We start from the raw sequence: 24,888 nt of genomic DNA on the forward strand, positions 1-24,888 counted from the left end.
TTAACAGTAGTGTGCACACTGGGCCCAGAACCCTTTTTGCAGAGTTTAAATATGAAAAGGAAGTGGAGCACTGACTGTTTAGAGAAAAATAAGTAGGTTTATTACAGAAGAACAAACTGTTATAGAACATAGAAGAGAGAGAGCCTTTGCTGTCTAGCCTATCTGCTGTGAAGAAGGAAGCTCTGCAGGAGCAGGAAGTCTCCAGAATAGCCAATCAGGAAACAGGAAGGACACAATCTGAAAAAGTGGAAAGTCCCTAGTCTAGCTATGCCAAATACAAATCCTTCAGCTATCCCCCTGTAGGGTGATCTTCAGATCTTCTTCATAAGGCTGCACTCTAGACTTTGCATAACCACTGCAATTAGTTAGGTCCCAGCCATTAACTGGAGCAGGCAGGGCTTTTTTGTAGAAAAAGCCCAGCAGGAACTCATTAGCATAATAGGCCACAACCAACAGCAGAAACACATTAGCATATTAAGCCACACCCCTAACATCACAGCTCATTAGCATATTAGACCACACACCCCATGTTACCACACTCACCTTTTGCTTCTTATTCTGTTTACCTTGTTTGTTGTCAAAACCCAGGGCTTTTTTTGGAGCAGGAACTCCTTTGCATGTTAGGCCACACACCCCTAATGTAGCCAATCCTAATGAGTTTCTGCTGTTGGGTGTGGCCTATTATGCTAATGAGTTCCTGCCGGGTGTGGCCAACTTGGGAGCCAGCCGGAACTCCGTTCCTGTGCGTTCCTGCCCAAAAATAGCCCTGGGAGCAGGTATTCGTGTTGGGTGGGAGACAGGGAGGAAACAGCATTGACTACAGACAGGCAACTCACACTGTTTTCTGAGGCCCAGCTCCCTTCCTTCCAGTCAGTTTTATGGCTTAGGGAGCTGTTCCCCACTTCGGGCACAAGAATATAGCAAAGTTCAAAGCTCAAAGCTGTTCCTTAAGGAAGTAATGGCTGTTATTCTTCATTATAATTTCTTGTTCACAAGAGGAATGACATTAACCATCTTTAAGTGCTAGACCTCTTTAACTATTAAAAGGGGGGAAAGTAATTTTGCAAACATATTTTTTCCCCGTCCTGTCTTCATGATTCCTGGATGGTTAATGGAAACTACACTTCTTTTCAGGCCTAATAAACCTGCCCAGGAGCAGGATGCTGCCTGTGCAATTGTGCAACACGAAGAAGAGGAAAGGATGGTCAGCCACAAATTGCAAACCCTCTCGGTGACTCTGACGCGTATCTTTCAGGCAATGCGGTTCTTCGCCACCCTCTTCATCCATTTCCAGAGAAGTGCTGTGGACAATCTCATTCAGTGCCACATCTTCTGTCAATGTCATTCCAGTTAAGTCAGCCATCTTGGGATCCAACACTTGAGTCACAGCGAGAGCTTCCAACAGTTTGGCGGTTAGAACGTCCTTCTCCATCTTGATCTTGGGAATGGCCACTTCTACCTCTTCCAGTTTCAGCGGCTTTTGACAGATCCACTCTGCTATCTTCTCATAGGTAAGTTCTTCCTCTAGCTATGGGACCAATGTAAGGAAGAATTAAAACTGTGGCAAGTTAGTAAAAACATTTTTCTTTCAATAGATCTGCGGGACAACTCATTTTTTATTTTTAAATCGGTAATGCAAAGATGTACCTTTATTTATTAATTTATTTATTTATTTTTAGATTTATACCCCACCCTCCCCGAGGGCTCAGGGCGGCTAACAACGAGGCATAAATGCCAACGTTAAAACAATAAAAACAGAATAAAACAATACAATATATTACACTAAAATGTCGGTGCTCTAAAGGTCACATAGACCATAAATTACAAGATGGGGTTCTGGAGTTATTATTACCAGACCAACAACATACATCCCAACAGCACTGTCAACCCATCTTCATCCAGGAACGTCTCACACCCTGATGATTCCCACACAATGCTGGTAGGGGTGCGGAAATAGAAGATGATGGTGATGGAATAATGGTGGTGGCAGCTCCTACTCAAAAGCCTGGCGGAAGAGCTTCGTCTTACAGGCCCTGTGGAACTGCGCAAGGCCCCGCAGGGCCCGGATCTCCTCTGGGAGATCATTCCACCAGGTAGGAGCTGCCACTGAAAATGCCCTGGCCCTGGTAACAGCAAATTTGGTATTCCTGGGGCCTGGAATTACCAGGAGATTTTGACTCCCCGACCATAGTGCCCTTGGGGGAACATGCAGGGGAAGGCATTCCCTTAGGTAAGCTGGACCCTGGCCATATAGGGCTTTAAAGGTAAGAACCAGCACTTTGAAACTGATCCGGTACGCCATTGGCAGCCAGTGCAGCACTTTCAGCACAGGCCGGACGTGATCCCATCTGGAGAGACCCATCATCAGCCTGGCTGCAGCATTCTGCACTAGCTGCAGCTTCCGAATTTGCGACAAAGGCAGCCCCATGTAGAGAGCGTTACAGTAGTCTAACCTCGAGGTAACTGTCGCATGGATCACTGTAGCCAGGTCATCACGGTCCAGGAAAGGGACCAACTGCCGTGCCAGCTGAAGATGGTAAAAGGCCGACTTGGCAGTGGCTGCCACCTGAGCCTCCATCGTTAAAGAGGAGTCCAGGAGCACACCCAAACTCCTAACCTCCGACGCTAGCACCAAAGGCGCCCCCATCAAAAGTTGGGAGAGGGAGCCCCAGCCCTGAACCGATCCGACTCAGATCCAGGACCTCCATCTTTGCCGCACAGAGCTCCATCTTTACAGCACAGAGCTCATTCATTTCAGTGTCAACAGACGGCCTATGAGCAATAGAGTTTTTTGTGCATATAATTGGATTTGAATGCTCGACTGCTAGGGTTGCCTGGTCTTACCTGGCTGCCGGGGGGGTCCAGGTCCTGGAGTTCTTTGGCGTGAGCACGAAGCATGTGCTGCAATAATGTCACCCAGAAGTGATGTCCTCACACAGGGCACGTTGCAGGGGATGCTCTGTCATTTAAGGGAAAGCTCTATGGCTTTTCCTTAAATGATCGAGCGTTCCCCCCCCCCCACAATGGGCCCGGCGTGATGACGTCATCTCCAGGTGACATCATTGCGCCAGGCACGTTGGCGCACACGAGGCTCTTTGTGGGGTGGGGTTCCCCCCACCAGTCAGATCAGGGCCGGCAGATCAGGGGCTGCAAAAGTAGGTGAAGCCCCATCAGGGAAATGGGAACCCTACTGACTACACAGTGGAGACATAACTGTTATACGCTACATGAGAGGAATAATTATTGTATAAAAAATAATAATAATAAAGTAACACTTTGTGTCCAGTTTCCATAAGGGCTTTTCAAACAGTACAACAGTGTGTATTGGGGAGCCCACCAACCATACATACCAGGAGAGCACACTACCCGTGATCTTCCTAGTAAAAAGGTAAAGGTTCCCCTGCTCGAAAGCCAGTCGAATCCGACTCTAGGGTTGCGGAGCTCATCTCCGTTTCAAAGCCAAAGAGCCAGCGCTGTCTGAAGATGTTTCCGTGGTCATGTGGCCGGCATGACTAAACACCAAGGCGCACAGAACGCTGTTACCTTCCCACCGAAGCGGTACCTATTTATCTACTTGCAATTTCTTGCTTTCGAACTGCTAGGTTGGCAGGAGCTGGAACTAGAGACGGGAGCTCACTCCATCATGTGGCAACTCGGATCTTCCTAGTACTCACACATATTAAAAAGTTTGTGGTAGTGCAAGTTCCCATTGCACACAATATGTGGGCTCCCCGTATATGTTACAGTAATGACTGAAAAGGTCTATACAACAGCCCAGTCTGTTTAGCACAGATCTCTTTGCACAGAACACGTTGCAATTCCGAGGGAGTACAAGCAAGGTTTAGAACACAAGTGGTCATCCCTTTCAGCACAAACCTTCTTGAGCACATTAAAGACTAACAAAAAAAATCCTGCATAAGCTTTTGTGTATTACAGTTGACTTCCTGTATCTGGAGAAGTGGGCTCTGGTCACCAAAAAACGTATGCTGGGAAAAATATTTTGTCACTCTCTTAAGTGCCACTGGTCATCTGTTTATCCCTCACGAGGCTTCTCCAAATAAATTTATGGTTGGTAAATTCAATAGATACACACACAAAAAATATTCACATTGCAATGAGTAATGAATTGACAACATTTACTTTAATAAGATGTGGAGACGGTCAGTGGTCTAGATGGCTTTGAAGAGGTTTGAGACAATTTCGTGGAAGAACTGGTATTGGCCCTTACTTTGGGGGGGGGGGGTTTGTCATTAAGTCCAGGGCTATTTTTGGGCAGGAACGCAGAGGAATGGAGTTCCGTCTGGCTTCAGAGTTGGCCATGCCCACTACAGCCAAAACACCTGCGTGCGTGGCTACAGAGGGAAGGCCTGGAGAGCGACCCCCCCGGCGACTCCAAGGCGGGTGGGCCGGGGGGGCCCTGGAAGGATCAGGGAGGCATTTAAATGCCTCCCCGTGCATTCCCCAGCCTGTCCAAGGGCCGGCTTGCCCGGGCAAGTCAAGGGAAGGCATGGGGTGTGGCCTAATATGTTAATGAGCTGTGCTGTCAGAGGTGTGACTTAATATGCTAATATGTTTCTGCTGTTGGGTGTGGCCTATTATGCTAATGAGTTCCTGCTGGGGTTTTTCTACCAAAAAAGCCCTGATTTCTACAAAAAAAAACCTGATTAAGTCACAGACGTATGGCAACCTCATGGACTTTTCATAGAAATGCAGTGTTCAGAAGTCATATTCATCTAAATAGACACTATCTCTCTCATTCCCCGCATATGTCTGTCTGTCTGTCTGTCTGTCTGTCTGTCTAGTACTGCCCATACAGCTATCACCTTAAGCAGAAATTAGGACCCAAAGATATTTTAAAAGACCTTAGTATTATTTCTCTTATATTTGATTATTTTACAAACGAATTGTGCCCCTGAAAGGGTGACACGATCATTTGTATCCATGACACTTGGGCTCACACATTTAGCAATTCCATATCTTTCAGTAAGTAAAGGTTTCCCTTGCTCGAAAGCTAGTCGAATCCGACTCTAGGGGGCGGTGCTCATCTCCGTTTCAAAGCCGAATAGCCAGCGCTGTCCGAAGACCTCTCCGTGGTCACGTGGCCGGCATGACTAAACACCAAGGCACGCAGAACGTTGTTGCCTTCCCACCAAAGCGGTACCTATTTATCTACTTACAATTTCTTGTTTTCAAACTGCTAGGTTGGTAGGAGCTGGGGCCCGAGATGGGAGCTCATTCCATCACGCGGCACACTCGGGTCTCGAACTGAGCCACCCTGAGCCGCCCTGAGCCTGCTGGCGGGGAGGGCGGGGTATAAACTGCCAAACTACAGACCTTCCAGTCTACAGCTCAGCATTTTAACCTCTGAGCCACCATGGCCCCACCCTTAAGTAAAGGGGTGACTAAATTAGCCCTCGACTTGTTAAATATAAGGCACTCCATAATCATATATTCGATGGTTTCGATTTTATCTTATGAGCATCTACATGTTCTATTAGAGTATGATACTCTATTATATCCTCCGAGGGCAAATAGACACTAAAGGCTTGGAACAAACTGAGAGGAACTGCTGCCCTTATGCCCTGCTTGTGGCATCTGTCTGGCTAGTGCTGAAACAGCATACTGGATTAATTAACCTTTTTTGTGGTTTTAGTAATTTGTGGAAATATGTTCAGAATCATAGACCTGAGGACAAAGGATCATGCAGTGCCTTTTTACCTGTTGAATGCCTTCTGAACTGCAGTCATCTGGTAACAATATGAACATGCTCAGTTCATTATCTTTGTAGGGGATTTCAAGCACCTGAACGTGCATGTCTTGTAATTCAACTGTGCCCATCTTATACTGGCCTCTGCGATGCATCAGATCCACGGTATTATAGGTCATCTGCAACAAACAGCAAGTCAGAGTAAAAGAATCAATCAGGATGCTATCATTTTGCAGCCAGAGGAAGTGATTACCATGTTAAGTGAAGAAGGAAACTGATGTGAAAGAAATTCCAATTAAAAATTATGATTGACCTGCATTCATGCGTGACTTTGAAGTTATTTCAACAACTGCTGACAGACCTGTTCAAGGCTATCTCTACTTGGAATGGATAAATAGCCAGAGGAAAACTTTGTTATGATCTCCCTGCAAGTATTTGAAACATTTACCAATACATTATATTTTTGAGGGTCTAGATATGGGAAGGCGTTGGGTGCCAGCCTGCAGGTGGGACCTGGGGATCCCCCGAAATTACAGCTCATCTCCAAACTACAGAGATCAGTTCCCCCTGGAGAAAATTGATGCTTTGGAGGGTGGACTCTGTGGCACGATACTCCACTTGGGTCCCTGTCCTCCCTAGAATCCATCCCCAAATCTCCAGGAGCTTTCCAACCTAGATTTGGCAACTCTACCACCCCATCCCTCGCCAGTGGTCGGGGGGGGGGACCTGGTCACCCTAGCCCACCCTGTGATGGCGGCAAGTGGGTGTTACAGCACCCTGGAAGTGCAATTGTTGTTCTCTGCCTTGAGGGCCTTAATTGGGAGGAAAGACGGGATTTTTTAAAAATGCTTTAAATAAATAGAAATGTGTTGTAAAAGATGGATGGACCTTGCTTTTACTTACACCAACTTTAGTGCACCAATGTGCAGTATATTTAGAATAAACTTATCGTGAAGTTGCCAACACAGAAAATCTTATTAAAAAAACCTCGTCAAGTGGATTCTCCATTGCATGGGGGGTTGCCGGCAAAAGTATTTATCTGTTTTGGATAAAATAATAATAAGATTTCACACAGTGCTTTAAACGAGTACGCAAATTGCTTCTCACCCATTATTTCAGAACTCTGTCCAGAACCCCCATAAAGTAGTAAAGTGTTCTTATTCCTCTATTGCAATGCAAATGGGATTGGGGTTGAGAGAAAGTGACTTTTCTAACACTGTCCAGTGCTGTCACATCTGAGGATCCTATTGGACCAGAGATGTTCCAACTCACAGATGACGTTTTAAAGAATGTTCAGACAGCCAATTAGCGTCAAACCAATGAGTGGGAATGAGATCATATGAGCTGGCCCAGCCCAAATCTCCTTCTCCAGGTGTTGGGCCATCCACATGGGCTCTGGGCGGATGTCCTGATCAGCATATGGGGACCAGCAGGGGATGGGGTCAACAGACGATCTCATGAGCCTCTCCCCCATGGGTTAAATGAATAATTCTTCTGTCACAGTGCTACACAAGGTAATAATATGCAGTTCCGCAGGGCCTGCAAGACGGAGCTCTTCCGCCAGGCTTTCACATAGAAGCCGCCACTGCCACCACCACCAATGTAATACTATCGGGATTAGGAATCGCCCTTGGAAGTTCCGCCATAAATTGCATGGCACTGAAATGTGGGATTGGCTTGAACTATCTGCTGGACAGTGCCACCCGAATGGGGAGGATTTGAGGATGCCCTCAAAACAACTCAAGACCATCTTGTTTACAGAAAGCACTTTATTATTGTTATTGTTATTATTATTCATGATTTTACTGTTTTATCTGATTTTATGTATGGGCTCATGCCCCTTGTAAGCCGCCCTGAGCCCGCTTGCGGGGAGGACGGGGTAAAAAATGTCTAAATAAATAAATAATAGTAACAGCGATATTATGAATTCCATGGTCCTAAGCAGTAGTGCAGGATATCCTGAGAAGATGTCGGCTAGTTGTATACTACAATAGAAAGGGTCGCTCTGACATTTTCCGCACGAATGGCTCTTCCCGCTCTTGCATTTGTATTCCTCCACGGCTTTCACTCGTTCCCACAGAGGTTTTTGTAGTTCCTGGTGCAAAAACGCAGTTTTCCCCCTCTTGGGTGCAGCAAGGAAATTCCCAGAAACAGGGAAGTCTGGTGCTGCGCTGCAAGAGAGGACAAACTGCATTTTTGCATCTGGAACTGCAAAAACATCTGCGGAAATGAACAAAAGCGGCAGAGGAATACAAATGCAAGAGAGGGGAGAGCCGTTCGTGCAGGAAAGCGTCCCAGATTAGTGTCTTTGGGTCTGTTCCATTAATGGAGGCCTCATGATCAACCAATGCTTCAATTTGGCATTGCTCATAAAGAGGCTACTCGGTTTGAAATCTGCTTATTTATTCATTTATTTGCTTATTTACAGCCACCTTCCTCACTAACACTGAGGGCAAATTACAGGATAAAAATCAATGCTATCATACAGTATAAGACATCCAAGGAACACTGGGAGACCTGGTGTTCTCGACTCCATCACACACCCTCCAGAGCCACACCCCCGCAATGGAGGGAACCTGAGATGGACCCAGCCAAGAGGGCAATAAGCACAGCCTACCCACTGGCTGCCGCAGAGTCTCGAAGAGAACCTAGTGGCAGTTTAATGCTGTGTTTTTGGCCATTGGGGGAGGCAGCTCCTGGAGCACCACAGCGAGAAGGCAGGTTGGGACACAGCCCAAAGCTGGTGGAGGAAGCCAGGGTTGAAGGCGAGCAGGGTGCTGGCCTTGTGCAGGGGCAGGACCATGACTCAGAGGGAGAAGAGGAGTGGGTGAGACCTGGCAGGTGATGGGGGAAGTGCAGGGGATGCCGGAGGTCAGGAGCTGAATGGCCAGACCTATGGATGGGTGGCAGCAGGAGTGATAGGCTCGGCAAGGCTTTAAGTCTGGAAGTCCCTCAGCATGCCTGATTGGCTGGTTGCCAGTTGAGAGGGGAGGTGATTGGGCATGGGAGGATGGGAGGGGTCCAGTGGGTAGAAGAGATTTCCTGTGTGTGGAGGAAACATTCCGGTCTGGGCAACAGTGGACAAGAGTGAAATGGAACTCCCTCCTTGACCCACTCTGACGCCTTGGAGAGGCCTCGCCTAACAGAGTGAGATGACAGTGGAAGGCCAGCAGAGGGGACTCATGCCGGATGACCCGCCCAGATGCCATAGGACTGGGAAATCTGCTTTCCGTGTGAAGGGCCCCTTTCACATGTAGGGCTGCCAAATGGGGGCGGGGAGCGGGTAAACCCCTGCTTTGGAGGCCTGATTTTTGCCGCCGCGGAATCGGGCCCTGGGGGGAACCCCACCCCGGCGGGCGCATCACCAGAAAGTGACGTTATGACGCCGGGCACGCTGGGGGCAGGGCCACGACCATCCGTAGTCGTGGCCCTGCCCCCAGCGTGCCCGGTGTCATAACGTCACTTCCTGGTGATGCGCACGCGCTCCAGGATCCACCCGGGAGTCCCCCGCTGCAGAGGTAAGTTATACTTGGCAACCGTATTCACATGGCAGATGCAAATGTAATATGCAAACACATTAATCAAACCTACCTCATTCACATGAAAGGGACTTTTCCTGGTGAGCCCCTTGTCAAACTGCACGTCCCACTGTCCTTTGAAGTACAGGGCATTCACGTGGAGCAGCTGAGTTCGGGAAGTGATGTTTCTCTTGCATAAGAGATTCTTAATTTTGCCTTAAAAGAAACGTATGTTCATTCTGTTTTGCTGTAAACTCCAAGCGAGCTTATGTGAAATGATCAGATAAAAACAATCAGATTTTGCGTCTCGGGGAGTCTTTTGACATTATATGTTAGGGGTGTCAAGGGAAACAGAAGAAACTCAGGCCTTCTATCGTTTATGCCAGAGGTGCTGAACTCATTTGTTACAAGGGCCAGATCTGACATAAATGTCACTTTGTCGGGCTAGGCCATGTGTGCCATAAAACGTAATGCCAGGTACCGGAGATATAAACTGTGTAAAGGACAGCAGCTGGTTAGCTCTGAGTTGGTGTATCCTCACTGTAAGGCCCCGTGGGCTGGGCGGGGGGCCCAGATGAAAACCCACATGGGCGGACTGGAGAGCCAGCGGTGCAGCACTGGGCAGGTGCTCCCATGATGCTTGACTGCTACAGATGAGGTTATTCCCCCATGCTGAAACCACAATCGGAGTGCCCCCCACTCTCCTCCCCCAAGCAGTTTCCTTTTCCCTCCCTTGCTCTAGTTGCTCACGGGCCACATAAGAGCCCTGGATGGGCCGGTTCTGGCCCCCGGGCCTTATGTTTGACACCTCTGGTTTATGCTTTACATACAGTGCACATCTTCTCTGTGATGAGTTTGTATATCTCATTAACATAAGAACTTAAGAGATGCCAATGTTGGATCATCCCAAAGGTCCATCCAGTCCAACACTCTGTCACACAGTGGCCAAAAATACCAGGTGCCATCAGGAGGTCCAGCAGTGGGAACAGGACAGCCCTCCCACTGTTGACCCCCACAAGCACCAAGAAGACAGAGCATCACTCGCCCCACACCCCCTATCTATACCTTGTGGCTAATAGCCACTGATGGACCTCTGCTCCATATGCTTATTTAATTCCTTTTTGAAGCCGTCCATGCTTGTAGCCGCCACCACTTCCTGTGGCAGTGAATTCCACGTTTTAATCACTCTTTGGGTGAAGAAGTACTTCCTTTTATCTGTTCTAACCCGACCGCTCAGCAATCTGTTGTCTATCAGTTTTAGGACCTCCTCTCTCGTCACCTCAATCTGACTCAGGTCTTTCAACACCCCTCCAGAAATCAGCGGTTCTGGAGTGGGCAAGCACTTCTCATCTTCCACAGTGAAGACAGAGGCAAAAAATGCATTTAGCTTCTCAGCCATTTCCCTATCATCCTTCAGTACTCCTTTTACCCCACTGCCTCCCTGACTGGTTTCCTGCTTCTAATGTATTTGAAGAAAGTTTTATTGTTGGTCTTTACAGCTATAATTTCCCATACAAGTTAAGCCTGCAATTTTCCTCTTGTCAGGCAGTCCATGTCACTAGCCATGGTCTCAGTGGACAATTTCAATCCACCTTCCTGTAGAAAAGCAACAGATACCCCCTCATCTCTCTGAGATGAACCGAACCAGAGACTTTTCATCTCCTGTCAGCTTTCCCCCATTGCACATGAAGAGATGCACGTGCTTTGCACATTACATGGGTAACAAAAAATGAGGAAGCATAATTTACTGGAGTGTGCTCTGTCACCATTAGTTTGTGTTATACAGATCTGAGGGATGAACTGGCAAGCTGGGGAGGAAGTTTACTGTGTATCCATTAAAAATACAGAACAGATTAGGTCATATCTGAGATTTTTCAGCTGCTAGGTCACTGTGGTTTGTTTGTTTTTTAACAACTCAAAGACGAGCAGCTGACTGGGGATTTGTTCATACCATGCGTTTGGACTTCAACCCATGTGTTTATAATCTTCCTGAATTCTTCTGGATCATTTTGAAAGTCCACATTGCTGACTTGGGTCAGGTACAACTTCAGTGCACAGAACACGAATTGCTGCGTGGGCGAGGAGTAGAAGATGTTGGGAAAAAAATATTGATAAATCAAACCAATTTCTCATGGCGTACAGTAGAGTTTTGTCCTCCTCTTTTCAAGAATACCTGAACTTTTTAGCTATATGGCTAGGGTTAGTTGTAATTATAACCACCAAAATCAAGTATGGAATGGATTTATTCAGAGTCATTGACCAACACATAAAACGCTTTACATTTTGTAACATAGAAACAGGGCTATTTGGGGGCAGGAACGCACAGGAACGGAGTTCCGGCTGGCTTCAGAGTTGACCACGCCCACTACAGCCAAAACCTCTGTGTGCGTGGCTACAGAGGGAAGGCCTGGAGAGCGACCCGCCCCCGGCGACTCCGAGGTGGACAAGCCAGGGGGGCCCCTGGAAGATTCGGGGAAGCATTTGCTAGGCTCCTCACAGCATATTAGGGTGTGGCCTATTATGCTAATGAGTTCCTGCTGGGCTTTTTCTACAAAAAAAGCCCTGCATAGAAAGAATCTGCCTTTTAAGAAATTTGCTATCGGATAGCCGGGCAGAAGTTACTTATCAGGTGGCTAGGATTGGATGGCTTGCCCAAAGAATTAGAAAATCTATAGTAGCTTGAAAAGAGGAGAACTAAGATTTAGTTTTATTAATTTTAACCATTATGGTTTTATGGCTTTTCTAATCAGTCTTAAAATTTTTGCTTCTATTTTAATGTGACGTTTTCTTTCTATGTTACAAAATGTAAAGCGGTTTATGTGTTGGTCAATGATGGTGAATAAATTCATTCCTTCTGCAAAATCAAGTAATCACATCACAGGGTAAGTTATGCAAAGTCAAGCAGGGCCAGATTAAGACATGCTGAAGCCCTGAACTGTGTCAAGATTTTAAAGCCTCATAGCATCAACAAAAAATAAAAAGGGTGATTTTGAGCCATTCACTCTGAGGCCCTAAATTGTAGCTTACTTAACCTGTGCATAAATGAAGCTGTGAAAGGAAGTAAGAGCAGAATTCAAGGAAGTCAAAGTCTTTTAGATGTTGTTACGGCATGCAGCCCTGATATTCACTGCTCTCATGCTACTCGGCATGTGGTAAAGAGCTGAAAACGATCCCTGAAAGAAATAAGTACATCCCAGCCCTGTGAAGTCTTTTACAGTTTGGTGTAGTCGTTAAGTGCGCGGACTCTAATCTGGGAGAACCGGGTTTGATTCCCCACTCCTCTACTTGCACCTGGCTGGATGTCCTTGGGCAAGCCGTAGTTCTGATAAGAGCTGTCCTTGAAAAACAGCAGTTTCTGTCAAGAGCTCTCTCAGCCCACCTACCTCACAGGCAGTGTTCCCTCTAAGCTGAGTTAGTGTGAGCTAGCTCACAGTTTTTTAGCCTCCGGCTCACCCATTTTTGTCTTAGCTCAGGAAGGATGGCTCCAGATCAAACTAACCTATGCAGTAGCCAAATCGCTCGCTCACCATTTTAATGCCAGGAGCTCAGAAAGTAGAATTTTTGCTCACAAGACTCCACCGCTTAGAGGGAACATTGCTCACAGGGTGTCTGTTGTGGGGAGGGGAAGGGAAAGGAGTTTGTAAACTGCTCTGAGACACCTTTGGGTAGTGAAGGGTGGGGTATAAATCCAATCTCCTCTTCTTCTTTTACCTCACAGGCTGTCTGTTGTGGGGAGGGGAAGGGAAAGGAGTTTGTAAGCCGCTCTGAGACTCCTTTGGGTAGTGAAGGGCAGGGTATAAATCCAAACTCTTCTCCTTCTTTTACCTCACAGGGTGTCTGTTGTGGGGAGGGGAAGGGAAAGGAGTTTGTAAGCCGCTCTGAGACTCCTTCGGGTAGTGAAGGGCAGGGTATAAATCCAAACTCTTCTCCTTCTTTTACCTCACAGGGTGTCTGTTGTGGGGAGGGGAAGGGAAAGGAGTTTGTAAGCCGCTCTGAGACTCCTTCGGGTAGTGAAGGGTGGGGTGTAAATCCAAACTCTTCTCCTTTTACCTCACAGGGTGCCTGTTGTGGGAAGGGGACGGGGAAGGAGTTTGTAAGCCGCTCTGAGACACCTTTGGTAGTGAAGGGCGGGGTATAAATTCAATCTTCTTCTTTTTACATAATACATAATAATCCCAATACAAAGCTCCACAATTGCTTGGTTTATGGATGCTTATACTGTCCAGCAATCTATTGACAGAGACAACTATAGGATAAGTGGGGTTGCTGTGCTCTGTTCCATCGGAAAATCAAATTCTTTCACTAATGTACATGCAACATATTTGGAGAGGAACACCAAGTGCAACCTACCTGGTTGAAAGCGATGGAGTCATCTCCATAGAGACGACTTGCAAAGCTGAGCTCATAGTTTGTGGTGGCTTTGTTGAGGCGGGCCAGGATTCTATGGATTTCAGTATGGTTACCTTCGGGCTTCTCACATTCATACTCGGGAACATTCTAATAATAAAACAATCAGCTCAGTACTGCAAAACATGGTTCTGTTTGTTTAGTTGAAATAATTAGTTGTGGTTCTTAGACAAGCAGCTGTGTCGAGGCTACTGGAACATCTTAGGAGCCAGGAGACTAATATCTAAATATTCAAAACTCTGAATCCTCAGAAAAGTCATCATTTGCTACTTTGGCTTCTTTATTTAAATATAAGAGAATTACATTTGCCTTTCTCCACAACAGACTTGTGTAGGTCTATGCTTATACATTCTGGTTTACCAAATACCCTATGGGGTGAAGCTGTCAACACAGCAGTGTATTTGCACAATAGAGTACCCTCGAAAGTAACAGGAACCACTCCATTTGAACAGAACAATTCAGGACATGTGTAGGGCTATGCTTATACATTCTGGTATAAGCATAGCACTACACATGTCCTGAATTGTTCTGTTCAGCGTTTCAGAAGAGCCATTGTGTTGAGGTGAGTATGGGATAGACACTTTGTGTTCCATCCCTTCAACTTTTAGATAAAAAGTGCTATTGTAAAGTCATTTATGATTCCACTCCCTCCATTGGAAGACTGCTACTACTTCCAGCATTACTTAGACTACTACTGCTCCTTCTAGTACTTCTATTACTATTATTTCTACTACTATTTTACTATAATCACTTGCACTTCTCATAATAATAATAACAATAATAATAATAGTTATTATTATTATTATTATTATTATTATCCTCTTCCGGCTACTACCACTGCTGCTGTTATTACTGCTACTGTTACTTCTGCTACATAATGTTGATGGTATTTTACCATTTATACCTGGCTTTAGCATGTTTGTAGTGGTTTATCTATGTTATTTCCATAATCCCTGCAGAATCACTGAATGATAAGTCATTATTATTCCCCTCCAATTGATGCTGGAGGTTCTCTACCTTGCCTAAGGTCACCCACAAGTCCATAGACTTGCACACATCTTAAGAATAAGGTAGAGCAATGAAATATGGCTTAGAAGGACAAATATTCCGTGATCATATTCCACAAACAAAAGCTGTCTTTTCTGTTTAATAACATATTCAAGAGCGGCGATCATATATATCTGTCACTGGACTCAAAAGCATTGTTGTTACCTCTCTGTGCATATTACTCCTTTATTGCAATGAAAGGAGCTTTGAAAATCTGAATGTTTTATATGAACATTCCTCTTTCTAACACATTCATCCATAGCCTCAGAGCTGTCCTATCCTGGTAATACTATATGGTTAGAATTGTCTGAAGCACGGACTCTAAAACACATACATGGAACACCTCCTCACTTATCATCTGTAGTTTGTATTTAGGATGCCATTCAGGATGAAGTGATGGTCATCGGCTTGTAAGTGTATTAAAAGGAGATTGGATAAATTCATGGGGGACAGCTTCATCCACAATTATTAGCTACAAAGCCTACACAGAATTTCCATGTTCAAAGAACTCTGAATACCGGTTGCCAGGAGTGGGCCAACCACAAGGGAAGGCTTTTGCCTCCGTCTCATCCTGTAAGCATTCCAGGGATCCAGTTGGCCACTGTTGGAAATGGGATGCCGGACTAGACGGGCCATTGGTTGGATACAGTGGGGATCTTCTTAGGCTCTTATGTTCATACCTGTTGAGGGCATGGTGAAGATGAATGTTCAGGTGCCAGTTTGATCTCAGGGTGTGGAGATTGGCTATGTTTTTTGCTTTCTTCCTCTATCTCCCGATGAAGAACCTAACATGGAATTTTGGAGAGTTTTCATTAATAAATAATAGAGACCTATTATGGAAGATGGTTGCATATCAATGTGCAATGGTGCTTGGTGGTCCACCCATTTCTATTTTCAGCCCTCGCTTTCCAATTTGCAGTGTGTGTGTGTGTGTGTGTGTAAAAGGTAAAGGTTCCCTTGCTCGAAAGCCAGTCGAGTCCGACTCTAGGGTTGCAGTGCTCATCTCTGTTTCAAAGCCGAAGAGCCAGCGCTGTCCGAAGATGTTTCCGTGGTCATGTGGCCGGCATGACTAAACACCAAGGCACACGGAACGCTGTTACCTTCCCACCAAAGTGGTACATACATACATACATACATACATAGGTCAAGTTGCCAACTGCAACAGAGTGAATCTATCACTGCTGTTCAAGTCCCAGGGAGGGAAGCTGACAGCTTCGTAGGGTTCTGGGAGAACTTCTTTAAAAACCCTGGCAAGGTGAAACGAATCTCCTTTAAAGAAAAAGTAATATCCACTAGCGCCTTTAAAGCACCACTGATAGATATATATAGATAGATATATACATATACATACACATACATATACATATACATATATATACACATACATATACATATACATATATATATATGCAACAAGAAACTACATTTTTAAATGAAAGAAAATATGAAAGTGAACAAGTTGGTACCTTTTCGGCAAGGTACAATGTAGTATGTTATACTGGCCGCACACTGATGTTGGACTCATGCTCAGATTGATTTCTATTCTACTTTACCCCAGTCCACATGTGAATCCTACTTACATCTGTTTATAAGAAAGAACCAACATGCATTCACTTTATGAATAAAACTGGCAATCAGTACAGAGATGAATTGGGGTTTGAATCACACGTTCAGCTGTACATGTGTTGACTGTAACATGAGAATTACTCAACACTCCTATAAAGAAAAATCAAGTGCGCTGGACACAGACTGAATGTGCAGTTTGGTGTAGTGGTTAAGTGTGCGGACTTTAATCTGGGAGAACCAGGTTTGATTCCCCACTCCTCCATTTGCACCTGCTGATGTGACCTTGGGTCAGTCACAAGCTCTGGCACAGCTGTCCTTGAAAAAGAGCAGTTTGTGTCACTCAGCCCCACCCACCTCACAGGGTGTCTGTTGTGGGGAGGGGGAGGGAAAGGAGTTTGTAAGCCGCTCTGAGACTCCAAGTGAAGGGCAGGGTATAAATCCAATCTCTTCTTCTTCTTCTTCTTCATTCTCTGTAACTCTAGTCAAGTGATAATGACTAGATGTGTGTCATAATGCAGAACTATTATGCACACTGAAAATGGGGTTGGCCTGCAGTAAACGTGAAGTGCAAATGTAACTTCAGAAAAAGGATGGGAATTTGATCTATTCCAATGTGCACTCAGATAACTGTACTAGCCAGGAAATCCATTTGGTAGGGACCTGACTCTACAGTGTACATAGCTTTATTGTTAATTCAACCCTTTTTTATTTGATTAATGACCACAATAGGGCTCTAAAGTTCATATGTTTAAAGCATTTAGCTGGTATCTCTAATGTAACTGGTTTACATATTGTCATCCATGTTTTGACCAGATACTAGAGTAGATATCATTAGCAATATCTGTTTTTACCACTTTTGTTTTTCTGTTTTTACCACCTGAGGACTTTGAGGGTGGAACCAGGAGACTTTGGGGGTGGTACCTAGCAAGGATGTGACATCACTTTGTGAAGTCATGTCCTGTGATGACACTTCCAGGTCAAAGGTCTGGTGATGCCACTTCCTAAGCTTCTCCCCTTCTGATGATGTCACATCCTGCACCAAAACCCCACCCCTTTCTGCGATGTCACTTTCAGACCACTCCCCCAATCCCACCGCTTCCTCTGAAGTCACCTTGTGGCTCTCGAGCATCTGACATTTAGTCTATGTGGCTCTTACATGAAACACGTTTGACCGCCCCTGATTTAGAGCCCCAATTTGAATGTAATATGGATTTTGTCTTTTTTTCCCAGCTAAAAAATATCATCTATGATTGAGCCACTGGAGAGTTACACTGTCATCCTAAACTAGGGCTGCCAAGTCCCCCGGGGGGCGGAACCCCCCCGCCCCAGAGGACCGTTCCCTGACGCTGGGGAATCGGGCCCCGGGGGGAACCCCGCCCCAGCATACGCGTCACAGGGAAGTGACGTTATAACGCCGGGCACACTGGGGGCGGGGCCACAGCCATACAAGGGAAAACTCTATGGTTTTCGGGCAGGGTAAGTCCGACTTGGCAACCCTATCCTAAACAGAGTTACACCCTGCTAAGCCTATTGACTTCACTGGATTTAGAAGGCACTGGCAGCTAGCCAGTTGTATTTTTATACCTAGAAAGGAAAAGAAAAATTAAGTGCATGGTAAAACACTTCAGCATGTACTTCATATCAGAGCTTAGATCAAGCTGAGTAGCCATGTTAGTCTGTAGCAGTAGGAATGAGCAAGAGTCTAGTAGCGCCTTAAAGACTAAAAAAAAATGTGGCACAATAGGAGCTTCCATGAGTCACTTGTCACTTGAGCCATGACTCACGAAAGCTCCTCCCCTGCCACAAATTTTGTTAGCCTTCAAAATGCTACTGGACTCTCGCTCATTTCTGCTGCTACAGACAGACGAAGTAGGGTTGCCAAGTTGAATCTTCTTACCGGCGGGGGATCGTCGCCGGGCTCCCGGAGCTCTCCTCTGATGCGCACGCATGCCGCCAGCACGTCCCGGAAGTGACGCGTGACATCGATCATGGGTCATGGCCCCGATCATAGAGTTTTCCCTTCGATGATTGGGGCCACACCCCCAACATGATTGACATGGTTGCATCACCTCTGGTGACGCAGCCACGCTGCGCTTCGGGGGGCGGAGTTCCCCCCGGGGCCCGATTTCGCAGCGGCAGAAATCGGGCCTCCAAAGTGGGGGTTTACCCACCCCTTGCCCCCACTTGGCAGCCCTAAGATGAACCCATCTTGATCTGTCTCCATGGAAGAGGTACCACATTTAGTACAGAATGAAAATCCATCCGCCTTGTGAAGAAACATGCACAGGTACAGACAGACATCACCTTTCTCACCCAATGCTGAAGACTTAACATCATATTCAAGCTTAATGATGCCTACCTTTTCTATTTCACGTGCCGTGCTGCCCCGAGCTCCATAAAGGAGAAGACTCAGGGCAGCCCCAAGATTTGCAGGAGAAAACAAGAGGTTTTCGCAGGGTTTGGCCTTGCTCATCTTCTGGTAAAAGTGAAGGGCAAATTTCACATTTGATTCAGTGATGGACGATCCAATGCAGAAGACTTAACATCATATCCAAGCTTAACGATGCCTACCTTTTCTATTTCACGTGCTGTGCTGCCCCGAGCTCCATAAAGGAGAAGGCTCAGGGCAGCCCCAAGATTTGCAGGAGAAAACAAGAGGTTTTCGCAGGGTTTGGCCTTGCTCATCTTCTGGTAAAAGTGAAGGGCAAATTTCGCATTTGATTCAGTGATGGACGAGGCCATTTTGAAATTCAAAATATCTAAAATAAGAACACGATTTAAATATTCAATATTAATGCCCTGTACTTATGAGGATACTGTCCTCATAACAAAGGTCATGAGGCAACCAACTTACTTTATACTAGATAGCATATTACCCACATCACTGTATTATGTGAAAGAGACCTCTTTGCTTGGAAGGAAAATCCTTTGTGTATTCACCCTTCCTACAAAGACCTTGGACCAAATTACATAGAGTTGTCTCATTTCATCCTCAGAATAGTCCCCTGAAGTATATCGGGCAGACTAAGGCCTGATTCCCAATCTTAGCCCAAGCAATCCAAGTGGCCGCTTGGGATGCCAGGCAAGGTCATTAACAGAGAGCAGTTGGGCAGGAGGCTGTGACAGACATGGCTGCCATCCTGGACTCTTGGTGCCTGTAAACAGGTCCAAAGTGAGCCCCTGAGGCACCAGTAGGGCACTGCCACACCCCAGCTGGCAGCAGAATGCCATAAGAGTCAATAGTTACAAGACACACCCATCATTAGCATCTGGGTCCCACCATCAGAGTCTGGCTGCTCCCCAGTTGTGGTGAAAAAAAATATCTTCAGCTGGCCCTGGGGCTGAGAAGTATGGAATTGCCCAAGTCTCCAAAATGGTGCCTGCCAATGGATTTCCTGAGTCTCATTCACTTTTTTGGACAAAGCATCTCTTCCTCAGAGCACGCCAGTCCTGGCTCTCTTCTGCCTCACTGCAGTGGGAGAAGCTTCAGAAGAACCCCAGTGGCATTTCGTGGTCTCTGCAGGGTGCCTCCACTGACAGACGGCTTCCTCCATCTTAGAAGAATGCTTGGTTTGCAGCCTCCTGGCATGTGATTGGCCCTTGCACCCTGTGGTAGCCGTTTTGCCATTTCCTCCCACCGCAGCCCATGGACTCAACAAGATTGGCCAGGAAATTCTCAGTGGGGGGGGCACTGGGTGAACTGGTGGGGCGTGACATCACAAACTTAAAAAATAAATCAAAATATTAAAAAATACAATAAACACACCAAATTTCCAGCAGAAATTTCACTCGTTCCAGAAGGCTGTTTCCACATGGGAAAAGCTGTGCCTTACTCTAGAAGCTTGCTACTGTCCTCCTCCAGCAACCCCCCTGGCCGTGTCCCGACCGCCGGGAGCCATGCATGCAGCAGAAGCAGCAGGAGCGCCGAGGCAGCTCCCGCCCACCCCCCACAGCCAGACGAATGGAGGGGATGCCCCAAGCCCAACCTACAAAATATGACAGTCACTGCAAGCAATGTGGCACACTGGACTGGAACCCCTGGCAGAAGGGTGGGAAGACAGCCCCCGGCCCCTGCCAGCAGTACCTGCGCCATGATGGCCAGGCCCAGCGAATCCTTGTCGGTGCTGTCTCAGCATTTCTTCCAGGAAGCTCGGCTGCTCTTGGCATACTCAGCCCAGTACAGAGGAGAGCGTCGAACGATCTACCCACAGCCAGACAGGGCTCAGGTCTCATTTGTTCAGCGATCGGAGATAAGGCAGCAGGCAAGAGGAGGCAGCCGGCAGCCCCAACACTGCCCCGTGGGCCGCAGACTGACTCAGATAGGCAGCAGTGGCCTCGGGAGATGTTCTAAAAAACCTCTCCAACTCGGCTCAATGAATTGATCACTGAACGAATGAGAACGAATTGCATTTTGCTATTTTATTTGGCATTTTTTAAAAAAAACTATTTATTTTTCGGCCCAGAAAAAAGAGAGAGACTGAAGATTCCCTGACTGTGCCCGGGGTCATTTTGGAAACCCCACGTGCACCTTCTATCTATATCTAGATAGATAGATAGATAGATAGATAGATAGATAGATAGATAGATAGATAGATAGATAGATGATAGATAGATAGATAGATGATAGATAGATAGATAGATAGATAGATAGATAGATAGATGATAGATAGATACACATATATCTATATCTATATACACACACACACACACACATATATATATATATTTAAATGAATTTTTTAAAAAATCCACAGGGCAGCATTCATCCATGGGGGCATTGCCCCCAAATGCTATGGCTATGGGCCTGTTGAAGACCACTGCGTTAACACTGAGGGTTTGAAACTAGGTCCACCTGGGTGCTCAACACCCCATTGCTCTATGCCACACTGACATTCAGAGGAACGTTCCACATAAATTAGAGTCATAATCTCACTAACAGACACTTGGTAAAGCAGCTGCCATTCTCAACTAAACAGTGAAATTTTAAGTTCTGTTTTTCTTCTCCATGTCTGCCTCTTGCAGTATTTGTTGAGCTTCATTTCCGTTGGATATGAGGTTGATGCTGGGCTGACGGACTACTACAGTCTGACCACTGATGGATACTAGCAGTAGGTTCACCCAGTTCTACTCATGGAATCACCCTCTTAGCTGGTGCTCACCGACCATATCACAACCAGGAAATATCCCTATGCCAGGACAATGAAAGAAGCAGACTGACGACACTGTTTAAAGGGGGATTTTGATACTACGTACTAAAAAGTCTATTAGCTCCTATAAGAAAAGATTTCCAACTCCTAAAAGAAAGTGACCTGTAAAAAAACAATAACAACATTGATGGGTTATTTAGTGTGATAAGCAGTGTTCCCTCTAAGCTGAGTTAGTGTGAGCTAGCTCACAGTTTTTTAGCCTCCGGCTCACACATTTTTGTACTAGCTCAGGAAAAATGGCTCCAGAGCAAACTGATTTATGCAGTAGCCAAATTGCTCACCCACAACTTTAATGCCAGTAGCTCACAAAGTCTAAAAGAAAGGGACCTGTAAAAAAGCAATAACAACATTTGACGGATTATTTAGTGTGATAAGTACAAATTAATCTTAACTCTACAAACTGTACATAGCTTCGTGGACTAGGTAATGAGCTGAACTGGGGGGGGGGGAATTGGAGACATGCCCATCAACAAAAGCAATAGTAACCGTTCAACTTTGGAAAAAAAATAGTACATTTACCTTGTTTTCCAGTGTGCAGTTTAGACCAGCAAGATGAGGCTTGTGTGTTGCTCACTGGAGACTATATATGTGTGTGTGTGCGTTAGTGTGTGCATTTCCCACTCCTACTCTGTTTCAGTTTGCATCTGTTGCGTACTGATGACTAAATCAAATTTGCCTAATGTAGTCTTAGGCTTGCTCATAAAATGGGCCTCTCTCTCTCTTTTTTTGTAATCACAGAGAACGGAGATTTAGCATATCCCACAGACAGCAGAAGTGTGCTTTAACTTACACTCTGATCCTAGACAACTTTGTCCAGAAGTAACATGACTGGACTCACCTGGGGATGCTTTTGCAGCTGGGGGGCTTGGGAATGAGTGAGGATATAAGGATTCTGGGGAGGATATACCTCACACACCTTGCTGGAGGAAAATTAGGCCACAGCTTGTACTGAATGATCCTGCGATTGCACTCAGTAAAACCTGGGGCCTAATTTTCCTTCAACAAGGTGCCTGGGATCTATCCTCCCTGCACTCACACTCACTCCCTTGCCCCTGAGGCCACAGTAAACATGAGAAACTTGATGGAGTCCAAGAGACTCATTTCCAAGTGAGTATTCTTAGGATTACTTACAGTGCAATCCTAACTAGTTAACACCCCTCTAAGTCCACTGAAGTCAGGGCTTAAAGGGGTGTGACTCTGCTTATAAATGTACCCTACGTTCAGAAAGCTATTATATGTAAGTTCCCAAAAGCCTCTAGCTCACCACTGCTAGAAACCCCACAGTAGACTCGATAATGTGTCTCTCTTCTGAAATAGCAAGGGCACTTTTTATGTTCCCCCTTGTCAATTCCCTTTTCTCTTGATGAGCATATTCTTGGTGAAGTTGTGATCATGGCACCCAATGTCACACAGACTATACCCCCCCAAAAATTGGCTGAGCCGGGACACATTCAGGTGTGATTTTATTTATTTTATTGAACTTGTATCCCAACCTCCACGCAAGCGGGCTCAGGGCGGGCCCCATCAGTGCTAGCACAATATACAATAACAATTATAACCGATTGAAAACAACAAGATTCAAACAATACAATAATCATAAAATCCTAAAATATTGTGCAGGATCTAATCAATAACTCAGTAGCTAAAATAGAATGATAGTGTAGTTCCCAGGTGGCTGTTCAAATCCAGGGCAATGACAGGATGCCAGTCAAAAGGGGGGAGGACCCCCACTGGCTCAAATAAAAGCCTGGTGGAAGACCTCTGTCTTGCAGGCCCTACAGAATTGTAATAAATCCCACAGGGCCCTGATCTCATACAGGAGCTTATTCCACCATTTTTGGCCCTGGCCCCAGCTCTAGATGAGGAAAGTGGGATGTCCCTGGGGCCGGGGACTACCAAAGAGGTGTTGATTTGTACATCTCAATGCTCTACGGGGCTCATATGGGGAGAGGCGGTCCCGAAGGTAAGCTGGCCCCTGGCCATATGGGGCTTTAAAGCTAAGTACCAGCACCTTGAATGTAGTTCCCAGGTGGCTGTTTGAATCCAGGGCAATGATAGGAGGCCAGTCAAAGGGGGGGAGGACCCCCACTCACTCAAATAAAAGCCTGGCGGAAGAGCTCTGTCTTGCAGGCCCTACGGAATTGTAATAAATCCCACAGGGCCCCGATCTCATACAGGAGCTTATTCCACCATTTTTGGCCCTGGCCCCAGCTCTAGATGAGGAAAGTGGGATGTCCCTGGGGCCGGGGACTACCAAAGAGGTGTTGATTTGTACATCTCAATGCTCTACGGGGCTCATATGGGGAGAGGCGGTCCCGAAGGTAAGCTGGCCCCTGGCCATATGGGGCTTTAAAGCTAAGTACCAGCACCTTGAAACGGATTCAGAATTCAGTAGGCAGCCAGTGCAGTTCATGCAGCACTGGGTGGATGTACAGGCTTCACCATCAACACCTGCACTGCTATGTTCTGCACCCACACTGCTGCATTCTGAATCTTCTGGACTTTGAGCTGGTTTCAGCCTTGCCAGTCTCCAAGTGGGGCCTCCTTCCCACTTGCCTACCTGCCCACAGTATAGCTGATGTTCTTGTGGCTCCGTCCCTCCGTAAGATGCAACAAGGCAAGGGAGCTGGCACAACGAAATTACTCACATCTGGCGCAACAAAATTACTGTTGCATATTTATGTTTTTAAAATTGCTTTTCTACTTAAAAAGCATCCCATTAATCATAGCTTTTAAAAATCGAAAATGACAACACCAACAAAACTGTCAGTTCCAAAACGACAAAGGTGGCAGGAGACTAGGGCTGCCAAGTGGGGGCAGGGTGCGGGTAAACCCCTGCTTCGGAGGCCCGATTCCCGCTGCCGCGGAATCGGGTCCCAGGGGGAACTCCGCCCCCAGAGCGCAGCGTGGCAACCATGCAACCACATCAATCACGTTGGGGGCGTGGCCCTGATCGTCTGAGGGAAAACTCTATGGATTTCCCTCCGACGATCAGGGCCACGCCTTCAACGTGATCGACGTTGCGCGTCACTTCTGGTGACGTGCTGGCGGCTCGTGCGCGCAAAGCACGCACGCACATTGACAGATGGCTCCCAGAGCCCAGCGAGGCTCCTCCGCCGGTAAGAAAAATTGACTTGGCAACCCTACAGGAGACATCATTCATTCAACTTAGCTTTAAGTGAGGGACAACAAGTTACAATTCACTCCGTGGGTGCATTTTGAAAAAGGGGTGGCTTGGCTGGCCCCTTGGAGCAGACGGTTCCAAAGCTACGGTGCCATTACAAAGAAAGTCCTGTCCTTACAAGGGTCTGCATTGCAGAGTGATAAGATGCATCAAATCCAAACGAATGGCGTGGTTCAGATGAGTGAGGACCTTGCTACCAGGGATCTGTTGGCAGAGTAATTAACACAGTAACCGTGCAGAATCTGATAAAGG

The 24,888-nt window shown here is 46.3% G+C and overlaps 1 protein-coding gene across 1 annotated transcript; it reads right to left on the reverse strand.

Moving 5' to 3' along the window:
• Positions 1-706: 706 nt before the first annotated feature.
• LOC107108134 (leukocyte elastase inhibitor-like) lies at positions 707-22,030 on the reverse strand. The gene is made up of 8 exons (XM_015408535.1): positions 21,972-22,030; positions 18,817-19,004; positions 15,360-15,464; positions 13,576-13,722; positions 11,177-11,294; positions 9,299-9,441; positions 5,719-5,886; positions 707-1,528 (listed from the first exon to the last, which is right to left on the reverse strand). Exons 2-8 carry the CDS (start codon positions 18,985-18,987, stop codon positions 1,109-1,111), a joined length of 1,272 nt encoding a protein of 423 aa, XP_015264021.1. The 5' UTR covers positions 18,988-19,004; positions 21,972-22,030; the 3' UTR covers positions 707-1,108.
• Positions 22,031-24,888: the final 2,858 nt, after the last annotated feature.

The sequence above is a fragment of the Gekko japonicus genome, unplaced genomic scaffold, assembly GCF_001447785.1.
Source record: "Gekko japonicus isolate JY-2015 unplaced genomic scaffold, Gekko_japonicus_V1.1 scaffold1186, whole genome shotgun sequence".
Lineage (NCBI taxonomy): Eukaryota > Metazoa > Chordata > Lepidosauria > Squamata > Gekkonidae > Gekko > Gekko japonicus.